At 34.7% G+C, this 17573-nt stretch overlaps 2 protein-coding genes across 3 annotated transcripts; both read right to left on the bottom strand.

The window, feature by feature from the left end:
• Positions 1-1649: 1649 nt before the first annotated feature.
• Positions 1650-10356, bottom strand: LOC140764782 (fruit protein pKIWI502). Of its 2 annotated transcripts, XM_073103531.1 has the most exons (6): positions 9666-10356; positions 3650-3749; positions 3459-3554; positions 3297-3377; positions 2104-2173; positions 1650-1838 (listed from the first exon to the last, which is right to left on the bottom strand). In XM_073103531.1, exons 1-5 carry the CDS (start codon positions 10235-10237, stop codon positions 2111-2113), a joined length of 912 nt encoding a protein of 303 aa, XP_072959632.1. In that variant the 5' UTR covers positions 10238-10356; the 3' UTR covers positions 1650-1838; positions 2104-2110. The 2 variants fall into 2 exon arrangements, with proteins under 2 accessions (XP_072959632.1, XP_072959631.1); XM_073103530.1 differs by lacking the exon at positions 1650-1838 and having other exon boundaries at positions 1892-2173.
• Positions 10357-11265: 909 nt separating this feature from the next.
• On the bottom strand, positions 11266-16840 carry LOC140765346 (protein DETOXIFICATION 16-like). Its single transcript, XM_073104388.1, has 8 exons — positions 16535-16840; positions 13179-13723; positions 13010-13096; positions 12785-12841; positions 12471-12709; positions 12278-12396; positions 12101-12187; positions 11266-11657 (listed from the first exon to the last, which is right to left on the bottom strand). Exons 1-8 carry the CDS (start codon positions 16784-16786, stop codon positions 11598-11600), a joined length of 1446 nt encoding a protein of 481 aa, XP_072960489.1. The 5' UTR covers positions 16787-16840; the 3' UTR covers positions 11266-11597.
• Positions 16841-17573: the final 733 nt, after the last annotated feature.

Genomic DNA, 17573 nt, shown 5'->3' with positions numbered 1-17573 from the left:
TCGCCCTCTCTACCCTATTTCGTCCTTCTCCGCTCCCCCTCTGGACTCTATCTCTCCTTTTAATCTCATTTCTTTTGACCTCTATAAGGCAAGCGTTACCACCATGGTTAGAAACCATGGGTTCTCTTTTAATGGCTACTTGGTTCTTGGAGAAGTCGACCTCACTCAGCCTCGTGTAGATATCTGACTATTATTCCACTTGTTATTGAGAATTAATTATGATGGCAGTTGTTGTCTTTGAGATTTTGGGATTGGGTACTCAAAGCTGTTGCTTTAGAAGATTAGAGTCCATATAGAAGAGATTCAATTTTGCTTTCTGATGGTTCTATACATAGTGATAACTTTCTGCCTTCCATATGGGTCTTACCCTTCCAACTAAGAAAAACAATGGATGAGGTCTGAAAATGACACACATCCAACTGGAGAAGAAAATGGGTGATAGGAGCAAGGAATGAGCTAGGATACAACAAATTTGAAGTTTTATTGTTCTTTTCTAACCAATAGAAATATAGAATTATACCACCTTGATAAGGATAAGAATGTAATTATACACTCGCAATTGATCCCGTGTGTACAGTCTTATGCATCAATAGTTAAAAGGTTTGAATGTGGTGCTTTTTTTTCGTTTAAGGGTGACTAATATTATATCATAGTTAGGTGTTCAATTGAATTTTTTTTTTAATCTAGGACTAACTCTAGACATATGGGCTGCTGGGAAAAAAGTGTAGAAATTAAGAATGTTAATATTAAATTATTATTATTTAATTTAGAAAATATAAGTGTATATCATTTTAAGGGTAAACTTGTAATGTGAGAATAATTCAAAAGACTCATTTTATTTTTCTCTCTCCTCTCTCATCAGAGAGAAAGTGCAAATAAGTCTAAATTTAAATTATTCTCAAATTACAAATTTATCCTTAAAATAATTTGCATTCGTCTTTTACAAATTTGGTAATAATATTTTTATATTATTTGCTTGAAATATCCTCAATTTTTATAAGAAATATATATTTTACTATTATTTTATGTCATATCAAAATAATAATGACACTCATATTTCAAATCCTCTCATATATCCTCCACTTCCCTTGAAAAAAATTCAAAACTTATTAAGCCCACAATAGCTTATAAGGTGGTTACGAGCTTACGATGCACATGTAGCCTTTCAGAAGATTAGAGACGTCGCTCCAAGTAAGCCAGTGGCCTTTCAGTGATACATGTCCTGAAGCTAATGATACTTATATGGATGGACAATTGGGAGTCCAAACAAAGTACAGAAGTTTCCATTTTCTTTTTGAACTAAAGGAGAGCAGTTGTCAAAGCATGAGGCACCTCAAGATGGTTTTACTTTTCCTTGTATTTGTTGGATTTTTATTTGCAAACAAGTCTGTTATTCAATCACATTATCATCTGCTTATTAGAGCTTATAATTTTTCATGCAACTCTATTATATTTTATTTAAGTACTAAGTGAAGGACGACTAGCTGCAATGTGAATCAGGTACTTTGGGTAAACAAGTATTAGCAAGTAATTTCAAATGCAAGAGGAAGCAAAGTACAGCCAAAATATAGACTTATTAGTAGTTTTATCTAATAAGAAATCAAAGACTGCGCATTATCACTGAAGTTTTTAATCCAGCATTCACGGGAGCATGAATTCTGGTAGTGGTTTCCTCATAAAGTAGCGTTCACAGTTACGTTACAAGTTCAGTATTCAAGAAATTGTTGAGGTTGTAGGGTTACATTACCTGCTCATGTAGTTACAATACAGTGGAAGTAAACTAATCAGTCATTGAATCTTCAAAAGAATAGTCCACTCTTTTTACTCTTACCTCCCAGCTTGACATGAAAATTTCAAAAGGTAAGGTTAATTTTTTGTTTATCTCAATGTATAATTTATTTTCTTGAAATGAATAAAAAATGACTTATTCCAAATTACAAATTCGGCTGAGTAAACATGAAGGCATTAATAAAAGCAATGCCAACATTTCATATAAATTTAACTCTCATTCTATTCTAAGATTAATAAAGATTCTGTCATTTGATGATAAATTTAAGATCTCCAGGTCAGGGGCAAATCATACAAGAGAACAAGAGCTCGTACCATCAAATTAGAAATTCTTCAAGATTTTATCTTTCGATACACCATCAGCTACAAGAACGGAAGTAACATCCTGCAATACAGAAAGTTAAATGTGAGTTGACATGATTCCTATGTCATCTTGTGGCAAAACTATGGATTTCAGCAAACTGTCACGAGGATCTCAATTTCTAGTTTGTGAGTCTGAGAAAGAACTGCAAGGTAATCAACAAATTGATATTCTACATTAAGCCAATCCCATAATGTAGTGGATTCAGTTCTACTACAGTAAATAATGTATAAAAATTAGAGGCCTCAAACTGATAATCTGTTGACTGCTACTACAGTAAATAATGTATAAAAATTAGAGGCCTCAAGCTGATAATCTGTTGACTGCATGGTAGTTTGACTTGGGTTAACTTAAAGGCAGAAATACATCCTAATGATTCCAGAGAGTTTACATACCGACAATGCCGATATAGAGAGGAAGAGAAGTGACTAAATTAAGACCACAGACAGTCAATAGATCCCATCACAAGCAAGGTACTAACCAAATAGTCCGCCAGGCCAGTATCAGAGAGCACCATTCAGTAAAAAAAATTAAAAGAATGTAAATAATGAGTGATCAAGAAAAGCCATCAAGTGGGACTAGCTGAATGTCATCATCTCTTGGCTCGGACAGTGCAAAAATTAAAATTTGAGAACACTTCTCTAAGAATTGACAAATTCTTACAATAGTTTGCTTCTGGGACTTCAGACCTAGACATAAATATTGTGAAGCCTTGAATATCTGGAAATAAGATTTTCAAGAGTCTTGCAAATTGCAATACAAGTCTAGCTAGTTAGTAGTAGAGTGATCTACCTGAATGGTTGTATTTTGGTTCATGCAGCCAAGAAACAAATAACTGGGTTTCTCTTCACATAGAAAGCTATATAGGAAGGAGAAACTTGAAAGGTGATAGACTTTTGGGAATGTGAGTCATCTCTCATCTCTATAACATACTAACCAAAAGAGCTATATAAATTATTCAAATGTAAAGATCAAAATCACTAGTGCAAATAAGTAATGACCTCAGTCTAAGGATTTTCACTAAAAATAAATAATAGCCTCAATTAACCACCCATTTCCCCAAATATCACCAAACAACAAAACTGTAAAGATGCTGAAATTTAAGATCATAAAAGCAGCTTTATGATAAGAACAGATATATGGAAACCTCAGTCATTTGCTTGTGTCCACATAGCACTGCTCCAGTTGATGAAGGATTTAGAATTTGCTTGGCTCTAAAAAAAGCAGTCTGTAAAAAGGAGAATATTTGTAAGGATTCATTAATTCAAGAAAATGAGACATGCTGAAAGTGAAAAATTGAATAGATTACCTGTATATAACCTTTTTCGCCTTTCCAACTATCGTCTGGTCGTGAAAAAACAGGTATTATACGAACACCAGTAGATTCCCAATCCTTGAATCTCTCCTGTAGAAGTAGGCAAAGGATAAGTACTTTACAAGATCTCAGACTGACACAAGTATTTCAATGAAATATCACAAATTTAATTCCATCTTTCTAACCTGATAAGCCATTCTTTGAAGGTTTCTAGCCCCATAATAGAGCCTCACATCAGTTCTTTTATTTGCACTGAAACCTGACTCAATAAGTGCACGAATTGGACTACCATAGAACCATAAGGAATAAGAAACAAAGAGGTTAATAAAGAATAAGAAAATTATTACTAACATGAAATACTGCAGGTTATTAAATCATAAGAAGCACATGACCCAAATAAAGAAGCAAATTGGTGTTTAAATTTCTCAGCAACATAAAGAACAAATATATATGAACAAAGCATGCAATGAAAAATACTCCCAACAAAGGGACAAAAACAACAATATGCCATTCGTTGTGTGAGTCTAAATATTGAGCATTGTTCTGACAGGAGTATGATAACAGGAACCTAAAAGTAGAGGTTACATTGAACAAAAATTTAGGATATGAATCTTGGGTTCAAAGTTTGATGACATGGCATTAACCATATATGCTATTTAGCATATGAAATAGGTGTTGCGATACTTATTTCCAAGTTTGGACGAATAAAGGAAAAAGGTTCTAGAGTTGCAGTTTTCTCTCCTGAGCAGTGATATCCCCAAACCAAAAATAAATATTAGCATGATCTCTAATAATATTCACTCAGTTTTGAGAATGAAATTTATTTTTGTGTTAGTAGAAATGTAGTGCTCTTAACTCAAATAGATCTCTATTTTCTTAATGAAATTTAGTCTGTTTTGAGGACGAACCATATTTTAATGGTGGTATAATGTAGAGATCCTTCTTTAATAAATCATAGCTTTATGTCTAGTAATATACACTATAAGTTACTCATCTCATTTAAATTTTAAAGAAGAGAATGTCTAAATTTACTTGTTCAAATCTCATTATTAGGATCAAAGGGCGCTAGCTAAACTTGGAAAGAGTCCCAAGGAAATTGTAATGCTCCTAACAATTTCATTTACTTATTCACTTGGTATTACTCCTTTCACTAAAAGAAGAGAGTAAATTCTTTTAAGTTTGAAATCACACCACTAGATCTAAAGAAACTAGATAAACATAACAAGAATCAAATGAGTGGCTGTGTTTTCTCAAGGAGTTTATGCTATGCAAAACTAGAATTTTGAATTAACTGACTAAAGCACTACTGGTTTGATTAATGAGCTAATCAATTTTATATTCCATGTTAAGAATAATTACCTAAGTGACCGTTTTATTAATTTTTGTACTCTTCTTATTAGGTTTTAGTGTAATTCAACAAAATTATGTTACTTAATTGCTTATAATTTTAGGTGACACTTGGTATGTGAAATAATGAACACCTTATGTTATTTTGCTTGTGAGAGGGTAAGAACACTTGGGCAGCTATCTATTTTCAAAATTTGTCCATAGAATAGAGGAGAAAAAGAGAAAAGATAAAAAAGAAAAGAGGAGAAAAAGAAAAGAAACAAACTCCCTTTTGAGGAATTTAGTGGTTAAATCTTAGACTTTTCACTACTAAAGGTATAAATTTTCATGTTCTCTTAATCTCTACATGTGGTTTTTAGTGATTAGGTATGGAAAAGAGAACTTGAACTAGAATTTGGGGCTTCTATGTTAAAGCTTTATAGGTGGATTTAGACACTAAATTTTATGGAAATGTTTTATAGATGAAATAAATATAGAGAAAGAATACTCCAACTAGAATTATTATTAGGGTTATCTTCTAAACTATTTTATGCAGATTTTCTAATTACATACTTTTGTTTAAAGAATTTATTTTATGAAGTTTAGAGAATTAAATTTGTTATAGTGGTTTGGTATGAGAATACTACCTATAGTTGTATTACTTGAAAAAAAGGAGTTAATAATAACCTTATCTCATAAAGATAGAGGTAGCTGAAATAGTTCTTTACGTTTGTTCTTCTAATTTCCTGTGGTTGTATATTTAACACTAGATATAGAGAAAAAAGAAACTAAAAGCATTGTTATGATAGAGGATACTATGCAGATTTTATTCTTATTCTATGGCTAAAGGAAATGAATTTGGTTTTTGTTTAGGCAAGTCAATAATTGAATAAATAGAAAGAGAGCTTTAAACAAAAATTGAGACTTATACTGTTGAAGGTTTATTTTCAGATTTTAGGTTTCCTTTCCCATGATTAGAAGAGGTATTTTCAGATTTGATATTGTTCAAAGAAAGTAATTCATTTGGTGGGGTATATATTTTCAGGTTTGATTTGTCCAAAGGATCCACTTTGTCCAGTAAGAGTCCAATTGTTAGATAATGTTGTTTTAATAAGTACATTTTTGTGAGTATGAGAGACTAAATTCTAGCAGAAAATATTGTATCCAAGATGAATAGAAATGATGGAGCTTATGGATTAAGTTAGAAAAGTAATTACAATAATTAAATTAAAAAATATTAACTACAAATTTTGAGTGCATAAATAGTAGCTTAAATTATGTTATTTGCACTTTTCAGGTTAAAAGTTAAAGGCTCTTCCAAATAATCTTTTGGGAGCACAAAATTGATTATCTAAATGTGAGTAGTATGGAATTTTCCTATTTATATATGTAGCTAAAATGAAATATATTTTACACCTTATGATCGAGTAAAATTGATTTTCATAATTAAATGGTGTGTTTTGCTAAACATGCTATAAGCAATGGGATGTGGATTTGGATTTGGATTTGGATTTGGAATTGGAATGAGTTATCTATTTGCTATTGGTTTACATATTTTGCTCAATGCAAAAGTCCTCATTTCTGGTTTACAAGAGTTTGGTTTTATCGATAACCTACTTTGACTTGCATGAATGCACTACAAAGATTTGAGCTTCTAAAGGAGTTATATTTAATAATTTAAGGTTCATTTTGTAAAACTATATATTGGATTATAAACTTGAAAACTATTATTTGAGTCATTTGATAGGAACCATGTACCATACCGGTTGATTAGTGGATGGACACAACATATGATCACACAGATAAAAATCCAAACAATCTAGTATCTCAGAGTATCAATGGGACAAACCTTGGTAACCCGAGGATTAATATGGATGGGTTTTATCAATGGGGTCAATACACCAATACTTTGATATCCCAAAGTTAAATAGAACGTCTATCAATGGGCCATACGGATCATGGTTTCTTGAGCTGATATTACACGAGTTGATATATGTATTTGAGATATTGAGTATATCATAAATTTGATGTCTGATGTGGTTTTGATTATACTACATGAGCTGATTGTGTATTGTTATTTCATTTGGAAGTGTTGTTATTTGTGTATTCTATTGTGGCTTCTATTTGGAATGCTTACCCAATATGATTTCTATTGTGTATTCGATTTTTAAAATGGTTTTACTTACTTCGCTAATTGTGAGCTTATTATATTATTCCTCATATTACAGATATTTCATAAGATGTGTGAGAACTAAGGATTTAACGGGACTCAGCTATATTATTTTGAATAGCACATTAATAGTTGTCTCATTATGAGAGTTGTATTATTCTGTATTTTACCCTATCAAGGGTAGCTGTAAGCCTCATATGACTTGTATTTGTATATCAAAGTTTGTACATATAGAATTATTTATAAGTTTTGACTGATTGTTAAAATAAGATATCAAGATTTTTTATTTAATGTAGAGATGTCTAAATATATAGCTGCGCTAGTTTGGTCTGTGTCATTTTCTATAGAAAGAATATTGCAGCAACAAGTGTTTTGTAATCCTTGCACTCTATTGGACATAGTCTTAGTAGACTGCGGCTGGTCCCATCCTCTTATACTATAAAATTAGTAGTGGGGGCTGTGACATGAGCTAAGTCTTCTTTCAATCATCATTATCTTATCCACTGTTTTTCCACCATGAATGATCTGAAACCCACCTGGAAACTAACAAGGTCACCGGTCAAAGCCAATTTCAGTCAGTTTGGTTGGTTTTGGTCAAAACTGCCAAATTGACTCATTTATAATTTTGCTTGATTTGTATTTATTTGGTTGCGATTAGAGATTTTTACCTGAATCCAACCTAAGTTAATCCAAAACACTATATATTATGGTCTCTCTATTCTAAACATAAATTGGGATTGGATATCTTAGCCAACAAGGGACAATAACTCTGGCAACACAAATATGTGACCCACATTTTGTTTTTTTCCCCTTTTTTGGCTAATGGTTATAGCGAGATATGATATTATGATATACATAGAAATGTTATTTGGATTCAATGGTACTTAATTGCGCTAAACAAGTACTATACCTTTTCTTAATCTTTATTTTATTTTGGAAAAGTTTTGCTATTATTTTTTTCTATTTTCTAGATTTATTTCGACTTTTATACACTTACAAAGGACTGAAGTTGGATATGCCAAAAAGCAAAGCTGAAACTGGCTGAAAATTTGAAATATTTCGTTTCCTAGGAGGGCTAAAGCTAAAATAAAAAACGGAAACTTTGAACCTTGGCTTTAACCCATAGAAGGTGAAGATGTAACTAGTCAGAACTCAAACCAAGTGCTCTCATTGTTTTTATGTTTACTAACCGGTAATGACATGTTCTACCGTCTCCCGGCCTTCAGTTATATATATCTAAAATTAAATCAGCATATCTAATCAGATTATGCATCAATATGGCATCTAATGAAGATGATTGATTGGGAAAAAGCAAGTAGCCTGCCATGGAAGCAGCTGATCAAAATTCAAGTCAGATAAAGAACAACAAAAGAAAGTTTGCAGAATGATTGTGAACTATAAAATGGAAAGGTTCATGGAAGAATCAATGGAAAAATTAGTAGATGGAACAGAAGAATACAACAACTTTGTACACATGACAATTGACAAGTTCAGGCAATTGTGGAGGTCCAAAAATAGTAACTTAGTAAGTTACTAAACTTATCAAATAATAGCGTTCCTGGCCAGCCACAAGGTATGCAAAAGTCTAGAGATAACCATCAAATTGTATTTCATAATTCCATCTCTTACGTCAATATTTTGCTATCGCTTTACCTATTCCTCGACATATAACAAACTTTTGCTGATCTAAGCTTAAGGGGCAATTTTAAATAATTCTAGACTCCGAATCGATCAACATAGCAAACAACGCACTATGTATGGAGAGAACAATATGGATATTTTAACAAGGAATTAAATTTGTAGCAAGCTCTTGTTTTAGCATGGAAGGAAGTAAATTTGCAATACCACCTGTAGCAGCCAAGTGGGCACTCAAAATCTCCAAAAACAAGATTATATTCCTTATATTGATAAGATACTTCACACGCTGTTAATTAGAAAAGTACTATCCTTAAAATACCTTCATAAACAACAAGCTAGAGATGAAGTTATGTTTTAAAAAGTCTCCCTTTTTTCTTTTTTCTTTTTTCTTTTCTTTCAGTTGTGAAGGCTGAAGGATGAAGTTGGCCAGTACAAAGTTAAAATGCCTTATGTTGAAAAGCTTAAGCTATTAGAAAATAGGTTCACAATATATTGGCCCAAAGGACACAGGAAGTAAAGAAGAGGTTAAAGGGTTGAAAGATGTTACAACTGAAAAAAGGATCTAAACTTTTGATATAAGCACAGATACAGAAAACAAGTATAAGTTCAGACAACAACCATCATACAAGAGAAAAAGAGGAGATGAAAAAGTTGAGCTAATAATCCATCAAAAAGTCTAGACAATCTATCAGCAGAATGTTAATGAGCCCATACACTGAGAGATTTGCCAAAGAAACTCCAGCGTTTTCTTAGTAAAAGTGATGTTTAATTTCAATCCTATTCCCACTATTCGACGTAGTTCCTATTTGAAATCGGTAGTGTGAGGCATCATCTATCTATAGGTTCTATACTGAAAAACCAAAAAGAACGAAGATTTTGTTTTAAAAGAAAAACAAATATTTACCATTCTTGATCCGTTAACTGATACATCAACCAATAATTATTTAATCGGGAACATTAGGCTTTCTTTTACGTTACTCTGTTAAAAAGATCTAAACTTTTGAACATAAACTTCTCAAAGAAGAACGCAAATAAGTAATCAATCAAACCAGAGCAAGAACTTTTACCTAATTCCCGAGCCGGTAGCGAAGATGAAAACAGTGTTCACCGCATCCGGCGGCGAGATCTTCTCTATCTCAAACCCCCTCCCCATGACAGCACCAAGCTCAATCACATCCCCATCTTTCATCCCACACAGCAAATCCGCAGTGGATCCGGGCACCCGCTTTACGAGGAACTCAAACCTACTTTCTCCAATAGCAAGCGGAGGAGGGGAAGCGATGGCGAGGAACGCCGGTTTAGCCTCACCGGCCGAGGACGGGACCCGGACCTGGAGGTATTGGCCGGGGGCAGTGTAGCCAGAGGCGAGGTCGGGAGCGTCGGAGAGGTCGACCGAGAGGTGGAAGAGGGAGGCATCGGAGGAGGCGGGGGAGATTAGAGTCAGAGGGGCAGGGGTCCAGACGGCAGCGGCGGAGTCCGGCCGGACGGCGGCAGCGGAGAGAGAGGAGAGGCGGCGGCGGAGTAGGCGTAGGGGAAGGGGAAAGGGAAGGGAGGGCATGGAAGAGGAGAAGGGGGCATGGGGAAGAGAAGGGAGGCGGAGAAGAGGATGTGAAGCAGAAGAGACGGTGAGGGTAGACATGCTTTCTTCCTTTTGTACAAGGAAAAGTGGAAAGAGCGTAGTCGCGCCGCCGCCAAGAAACTTGGGCGATGAGGTGGAGGTTAGAGCGGCTTAGGCTGCCAAAAAGAATTTTCACTTCTTTTTTTTATTTTTATTTTTTAGTTCTCCTTTTCTTTGTGATTATGTTGTTGTGAATTGTGTGGATATCGGATGAGTGGCTGTATTTCTCTGGCTTTATTATTTCTACTTTCTTTCATTTCGTCACTTTTTATTTACTTTTTTTCAGAACATCTTCAGTAACTAAATAATATTTTTAATTTTACAAGAGCAATATCTTTTAACTCATTTAATTTTAATTTGTCCACATTCACTAAATAGTTTAGAAATTAGTTGTCATCTTTTTCTAACAAATTAGTTATCTATTTTATATGCACCGCTTGTCAATAGTGATTTATGTGAGAGAATTTGAAATTAGGGTCATGAACCAGCTTGTTTCTATTGATGCTCCTGTGCTTTAGAAATACTTAGGGTAATTATATAATTTATAGTTTTTCACACATTATAATTTGTGTAGAACTCCTCTATTTTCAAACATTTTAGTTGAAGTGTCACAACTTTTGAAGAGAGAAAATATATACATAGGGCATGGAACGGTATCTTAAGGCATTGTGACTCGAGGAGGAGAACGAGGAGGTCCAAACCGCATTTATGTACTTCACTAACGATGCTATGCTATATTTTTCAGCTCGTTTAATAATTAATATAGGTAAATCATTTAAACCACGTAGATAAATGTATAGAAATTATTAAAACAAGTAAATTTGGTCTCCTTTTTCTGGTTTGGTTTTATTTTTGAGTGTCAATTTCTCTATTTTCTTTTGAGATTTTATCTTTTCAATTTCTCCCAATAATTTCAAGCGTGTATATATAAGTAGTCAGAATAAGAATATTCCTATGCAAAGTAGTATGCTAAAATGCACATTTCTTATATCACATCCTTTATATTCAATGTAAACTAAATCATCATAAGAGGGACTCACAGAATCATATTCTCTCACAAAAGTTTGCCACCAAAATTTTTATTGAGCAAGAGAACAATAACTAATGAAGATTGCTACATCTTCTTGGTTTGATGCTCCTGCTAGGTTTAAGCATCTATTTCAAATAAGCTCCTTAATGATCAAAATCAAGCTCTTATGCCAACAGTGTTGCAGTACTGTTGATTACCCTTTCTTCTCAAAATACTGGTTCTGTATATATTGGAAGATGATAGATACACTTTGACATACTTCTATGACCAAAATGACAAAGTTGGATTTGGTTTTTCCTTAATTTTGATTATTCTTCAACTTCTATTTGATCTTATTTAGTATTTGATACATCATGTTACAATGTCTGTGGAGATGGTGGAGCTGAATACTCTATCCTGTGCCTTCCTTGCCTGGGAAATAAACAGAACTTCATCAGATGCCTATAATATGAATTTATACAAAGAAAACAGATGGAAAATTTAACAATTTTTCGCATTGCAAAGTGTGTTTTCCCCTTAGCAACCTTTAACCGAAAAATAAGTTTTGCTGAGTATTGAGCTCGTATAACATAGTAACTTTCTTTAAGGTTTAAATTAGCTGAGATGAGGACATGGGAGATTCTTGGCAATGGATATTCTAAAATTTCTATGAACCAAAGGTTAAATTATGAGAAACTTTCGAAGAAGCTCCAAATTTTCGATAAAATAGGTAGTTTAATAATACTATGATGTACATATGTTCTTATGTTATAGCTTATATATATATTAATGAGAAATAGTTCAGGTTTTTCCTTTTGTTACAAGTACAAGAAAATAGAAGGAACACTGGAGAAAAGTTTGTCAATAATGCTTACTTCTTTCTCCCAGTCAGTGCATAGGGTAATTGCTAAATAAATCAACGCTTGTGGAAAAATACCACATATGATTCCTATCAAAAGACCCTGTTCATCGTCATACGTGTTTGTCAGTTTGAGATCAACACTATCATTAGCCAAAAAATAAATGGAATAAAGAAGAAAATAGGAAGCCACCTTTCCTCTAAGATGAAAGACAAAAGCTAAGAGAATAGCTGAAGGAATGCCTGAAATATAAAATGCTCCAAGATTAACAAAAGCACCAATCTTTTGCCAACCAGATCCTCTGGCGACTCCTGCATGTTCAAGAATTTAGTCTACAATGATGTAAGAAAAAGAAACTGATCACGAGCCAGAGCATATCGGTTACCTGAAAGAACACTTTGAAATCCATTAAAAATGTGGAATATTGCAAGAATTGGCAACATAATCGCTACATATTTCACCACTTCCTCTTCATTGCTATATGCATATCCCCAAACAGGACGCAGTAATATGAGAGCCAATCCCACTATCAAGCCTTCTGCAATGGCCAAGAATAACACTACATGTACAGCTAAACGAGCAGCTTGTCCACGTCCGGCACCGAGTTCATTTGAGACACGAGTACTGTGAAAAGGAAAAAGTTATATGCAAAGGTATTGAAGATGGTAGAAGGTAGAAGATAGCCAAGAATAAACTAACCTCACTACAACACCAAGACCAAAAGGGATCATGTAGAACGCTGAAGCTGTGTTAAGGCTGAGGAAATGAGAAGCTTTTAGTTAATGGACAAGATTGTCAAAGAACCATAGAACATTTGATGTTTTAAATTGGGAACTTAAGTGCTGTTCTTGTCGTTAAGAACATTCTAAAGAGTCTGTTTCATCAGAGCATAAAGGGAAAGAAATTTATAAAAACTGCTCTCACATTATTGATAGCACTGAAGTCTCTAACTTCGGATTTGGGAGAAGACCAGAAAGAAGCACTAGAAATTCGAACGCCCACCACTCCAAGCTGTCTCAATCCATATGATATACTTAGAATAGTTATTCAAAATACTTAATTGTTACTTAAATGGATATGTTATTTTTCTTACCAAACCATCAATGCCGATGGAACAGCTAATCTTGTGAAGTTGAGGATATCATGCAAAGCCTCTTTAGAGAAGCCAGTCCAAGTTTCCTTGCAGTTATTTGAAAGTCTAACGTAAAGTGCCAATAGTAACAAATTGATCAAATAAGAGATTCCATTTCCAAGGGCAGCACCTTTGCTGCCAAGGCCTAACGGGTATACCAATATCCAGCAGACAGGTATATGAAGCAGTGTAGTAATCCCGGAGCTTAGCATCACGGGGAAAACAATATTTTGGGCTTGCAGGAACCTAAAGTGGCACTGAACAAGACCGAATCCGAAAAGAGATGGGATCATCCATCGAGCATATACTCCAGCTTCCATTGCAATCTCTGGATCTTGCCCACATAAAAGAAGAATTTGGTCTGCGTAGGCCCAAATAATGGCAAGTGGAATGCTTACAAGCATGAGGACTAGCATTGCCCTTTGCATATGAATTCCAAGCATATAGAAATGTTTTGCTCCAAAGGCCTGGCCGCACAACGTATCCAAAGCGCTTCCCAATCCCATCTAACCACAAAACAAAGGAAACAATTTTATTCACGCAACATAACTGTAACAGTTTTTCTCGAAGAGAAAAGACAGCCAAGTTCAATAGTAAAATGCTTTGACAAAAGACATATGTCGAGATAAGCATCGTTAGCTCATATTAATATGCTAAACTTTTCATTCTGCAATTGCAACAATATTAGCTGCATCCGATGAGGGCATAGAACAAGTAGTTTTAGTTCCAAAAATTTTAAGAACATACACGATCATTCATCAAGTTGTACGGAATGCGTGAAGCATGAATGATCAAACTATTTTACAGCAAGCTGTTAATCTAGATCCTTGGGAGCTACGAACTAACATGAGACACAGCGTCTAGGACTTTGAAACTTCTTCATAATTGCAGATTAGCAGTCAGCACTAAGACTAACTGATGTAGGACAAAAAGGGGTCCTACGATCTGATGGTGGACCTCCCGACAAAGATGTTTAAAGAGACAGAAAAGATAAAAGTCGAAGAGAACAAGAGAGAAAAACTAATGGCTTTTCCATCAATCCTTCCTCTCCCTTGCTCAGTTAACACCTCCTCTCCGTTATCATCATGGCTAGTGATAAGAGGCGATTCCATGAATGGCTTTTCTAGCTATCTCTCCTTCCTCTCCTTTCCTCTCTTTTTCTCTATTTAGTGCCTCTCAGCATTATATCATATTGGACAGAGGAAGCAACCTACATATCTTTTAGAGATATCCCATATGAAAGGTACTTATAGAGACGTAGATGGGCATGGATGCAACTGTCCTTGTTATTCTTGTGTAGATAGTAGTCACATGTCATGTCTAGTCATATTGTTCTGTATCTAAAAGACAGCTTTTGGAATGTATGGAGATATCATAGGTTGGCTTGCTCAAGAACCTGGAATTCACAGGAGAAATATAAGCTTCACGAGATGACACTGTTTTCTTTTTAGAATTCCTTTATCTCTCATTTTGTTTTTGACTGATATATTTGATTTACTATTTGTTAGATATTTAGTGGTGGTAAATATATATAAAATAATCTAAGTACTTTAAAATATATATATGAGCATTTCTATAAGTTTTGAAAGTATTTGGACTAAAGATATTTAAGATCTAGAGCAGAAAAATCATTGTATTCGCACCGCATTTGAACACAGTCGGATAGTAATCTAACGAGGTCTCAAGCGTTCGCACATACAGATATAATATTTTGGTCATTCGAACACACCCTTACAAGTGTTCATAAGTGTTTGCACATACAAATAATGTGTTTCAACCATTCGAATGCGGTCTCACGTGTTCACACATATAGAATTAAAATGTGTTTCAGCCATTCGAATGCAGACTCAAGCATTCTCATATAAAAAGATGGTGTTTTGATCGTTCGAACACACCTTGCAAGCTTTCAAGTGCGTTCACAGATATATAAGGGTGTATTTGGGCGTTCGAACACACTTTTATGAGTCACGTTCGAACACCCCTACATAACATGATATTTCTGGACTTCCATGAGACTTGCTTCGACTTGTATTTGGCCTTATCTTGTTAACCTATCTAGGATTGGGATGCCCTAACTATAAGGAGGTTGGAAGTAGTGAATCATGAGCTATAGTGAGCAAAATTGAGTTAAACAAATTTGTGGGGATCGATGGGCTATTTTGTAGTCTTGTAAACTGCTACAAGTTTAGTTATTAGTTGATCCGTAATTTTTTCCCATTTGGATTTTTCCATATAAAAAATCTTGGTGTTCGTTTTTGTGTTACTCTTTATTTTATATCCTGCATATCTATTTAAACAAATGGGTGAAAATATTGCCTAAGGTATAGATTCATACACGTGTCTAAGTTTTTTCAGGTATCAGAGCAGGCTCTCTTACCTTAGAAAGAAATCCGCTAGGCATGAATCTCTATAGAGATGGACAATCTTCAATTAGACTTCCCATTCTTGATGAATCAAACTATGGATATTAGAAAATTAGGATAAGAGCATTCATAAAGTCTATGGTTGAACAAGTTTGGCTTGCCATTGTGAACGATTGGAGTGTAGCGATGCACTTGGTGAGCAGTAAGTTAGTTGAAAAATCTCCTAAGTCTTGGGATATGTTAGATTTTGAAAAGGTTGGCTAGAATAGCAAACATTTAATGATCTAGAGCAGACTAGTTACTACGTTTGCATCACGTTCACATCGCGTTCGAATGCACTCCGATTGTGTTTGAACGTGGTCTCATGCATTCGCGCATACAGAATTAGTGTTTTTGTCGTTTGAACGCACCTGGCAGGCGTTCAAGCCGTGTCTAAGTTTTTTCACTATTGAATAAACTGAATTTAGCCCAATTGTATATTTATATAACAAAGTGAATTTTTCATGTTGTCTATATTGTAGGTCTAGACTGCAATTAGAATGCAAGATCTGTCAAAATATTCCAAGACCTGTGGAATATTTTCTCCGTGCTACTTTTAAGTTCTTGTGAAATAATTTGTGTCTGAAAGGTCCATGCGGACGTTTCTATGCAATTTGCCAATGCTTTTGTTGGTTTACTTTGGTCTCACGGTTGCATGGATGTATACGAAAACTATAGTACACCATTTTCTGGATATAAATGTCCTCATCAATTTCACATTTTTGTTAAACTATAAGTTTAAGATGACAGAAAGGCCCAAATTTACATCAGCACCAATTCATGAGTCAGATTAGCATAAAGACGTATAGCATAATCAAATTGGCTGTTTCTTGGATGTTCCAATCAACTAAAATCTCAAAGACTAGACATACTATTGGATAACAGAGGAGATAAGAGAGGAGAATTTAAACATACCAACAAGCTAAAACCAGTGACTGCAGCAAAGGAGCTGGCCATGGAAGCACCAGAGAGCGAGAGCTTCCCAAGATGGCCAACAAACATGACTGATATCATCTGGATGATGTTCCGCAGGATGCATCCTGCTATCAATGGCCCTGCCAGCCATAGCTGCTTCTTTACTTCGGTTAAAAACTCCATTTCTTCATTAGTACCAGAGCTTGTGAGTAGAGGAGACTCCATACTTGGCTTCTCTATCTCTTCTCCCATTGCTATGAGCCTTTGATCCCCTTCTCTCTCCGCCTCTCTCTCTCTCTAGGTTCCTAATGATATACTTACTATAAAGCTCGGAGACTCACGGGCAAAATAAACCACTTGCTGCGTCAGCTCTTCGTGTGATGACTCAGAGTTACTTGCATTGTGACAGGAGACCGTTTTATAGTGACATTTATACTTTAATAGCTAGTTGCTATATGTCATATACTATCTATGATAGCCAACAGTTGGCCAGACTTAGACCGAATACTGTAGCTCAGTTGTCAGCTTAGTTCCACTGGTCCATAGTAAAAGATATGGATGTTGAGATTAGCATTTTATGAATTTTAACTAGAGTGCTGTGTGTATAGAAGGTATGATGAAGAAAGCTGGTCAACAAAATATTTTACTGTTCGCCCTCTCTCTCTCTCTCATTAAGTGGACCAACGTCCCAATCGTTTAGATCTTATTTGAAGATATCATTCCTGTATCTCCGTACACAGCCATAAACAAATACAAATGATATTAATTTATTTGTCTCGATGAGGAGAGCAGAGCATCTACAAGTTTATTTTGCGTGACTGACAAAGAACTAGATGGATCAAGATATAAAATATTCAACAATTCAGGGGTTTGATATTATAGACCCCCCCAAAAAAGAAAAGGATCGAGCACTTTTGTAATCCTTGCAGTTTTTATAATAGGATTAGCAGGATCAAGCATTCATGTACCTGGTTACTGATACTTGTCCTATAGAGGAAATATCACAAATTTTTCATGGTAATTTCTAAAGATGGACTTG

This window comes from Typha angustifolia, chromosome 8 (genome assembly GCF_048772165.1).
Source record: "Typha angustifolia cultivar Huaian chromosome 8, ASM4877216v1, whole genome shotgun sequence".
NCBI lineage: Eukaryota > Viridiplantae > Streptophyta > Magnoliopsida > Poales > Typhaceae > Typha > Typha angustifolia.
This window is presented reverse-complemented; position numbering and strand designations above follow the sequence as displayed.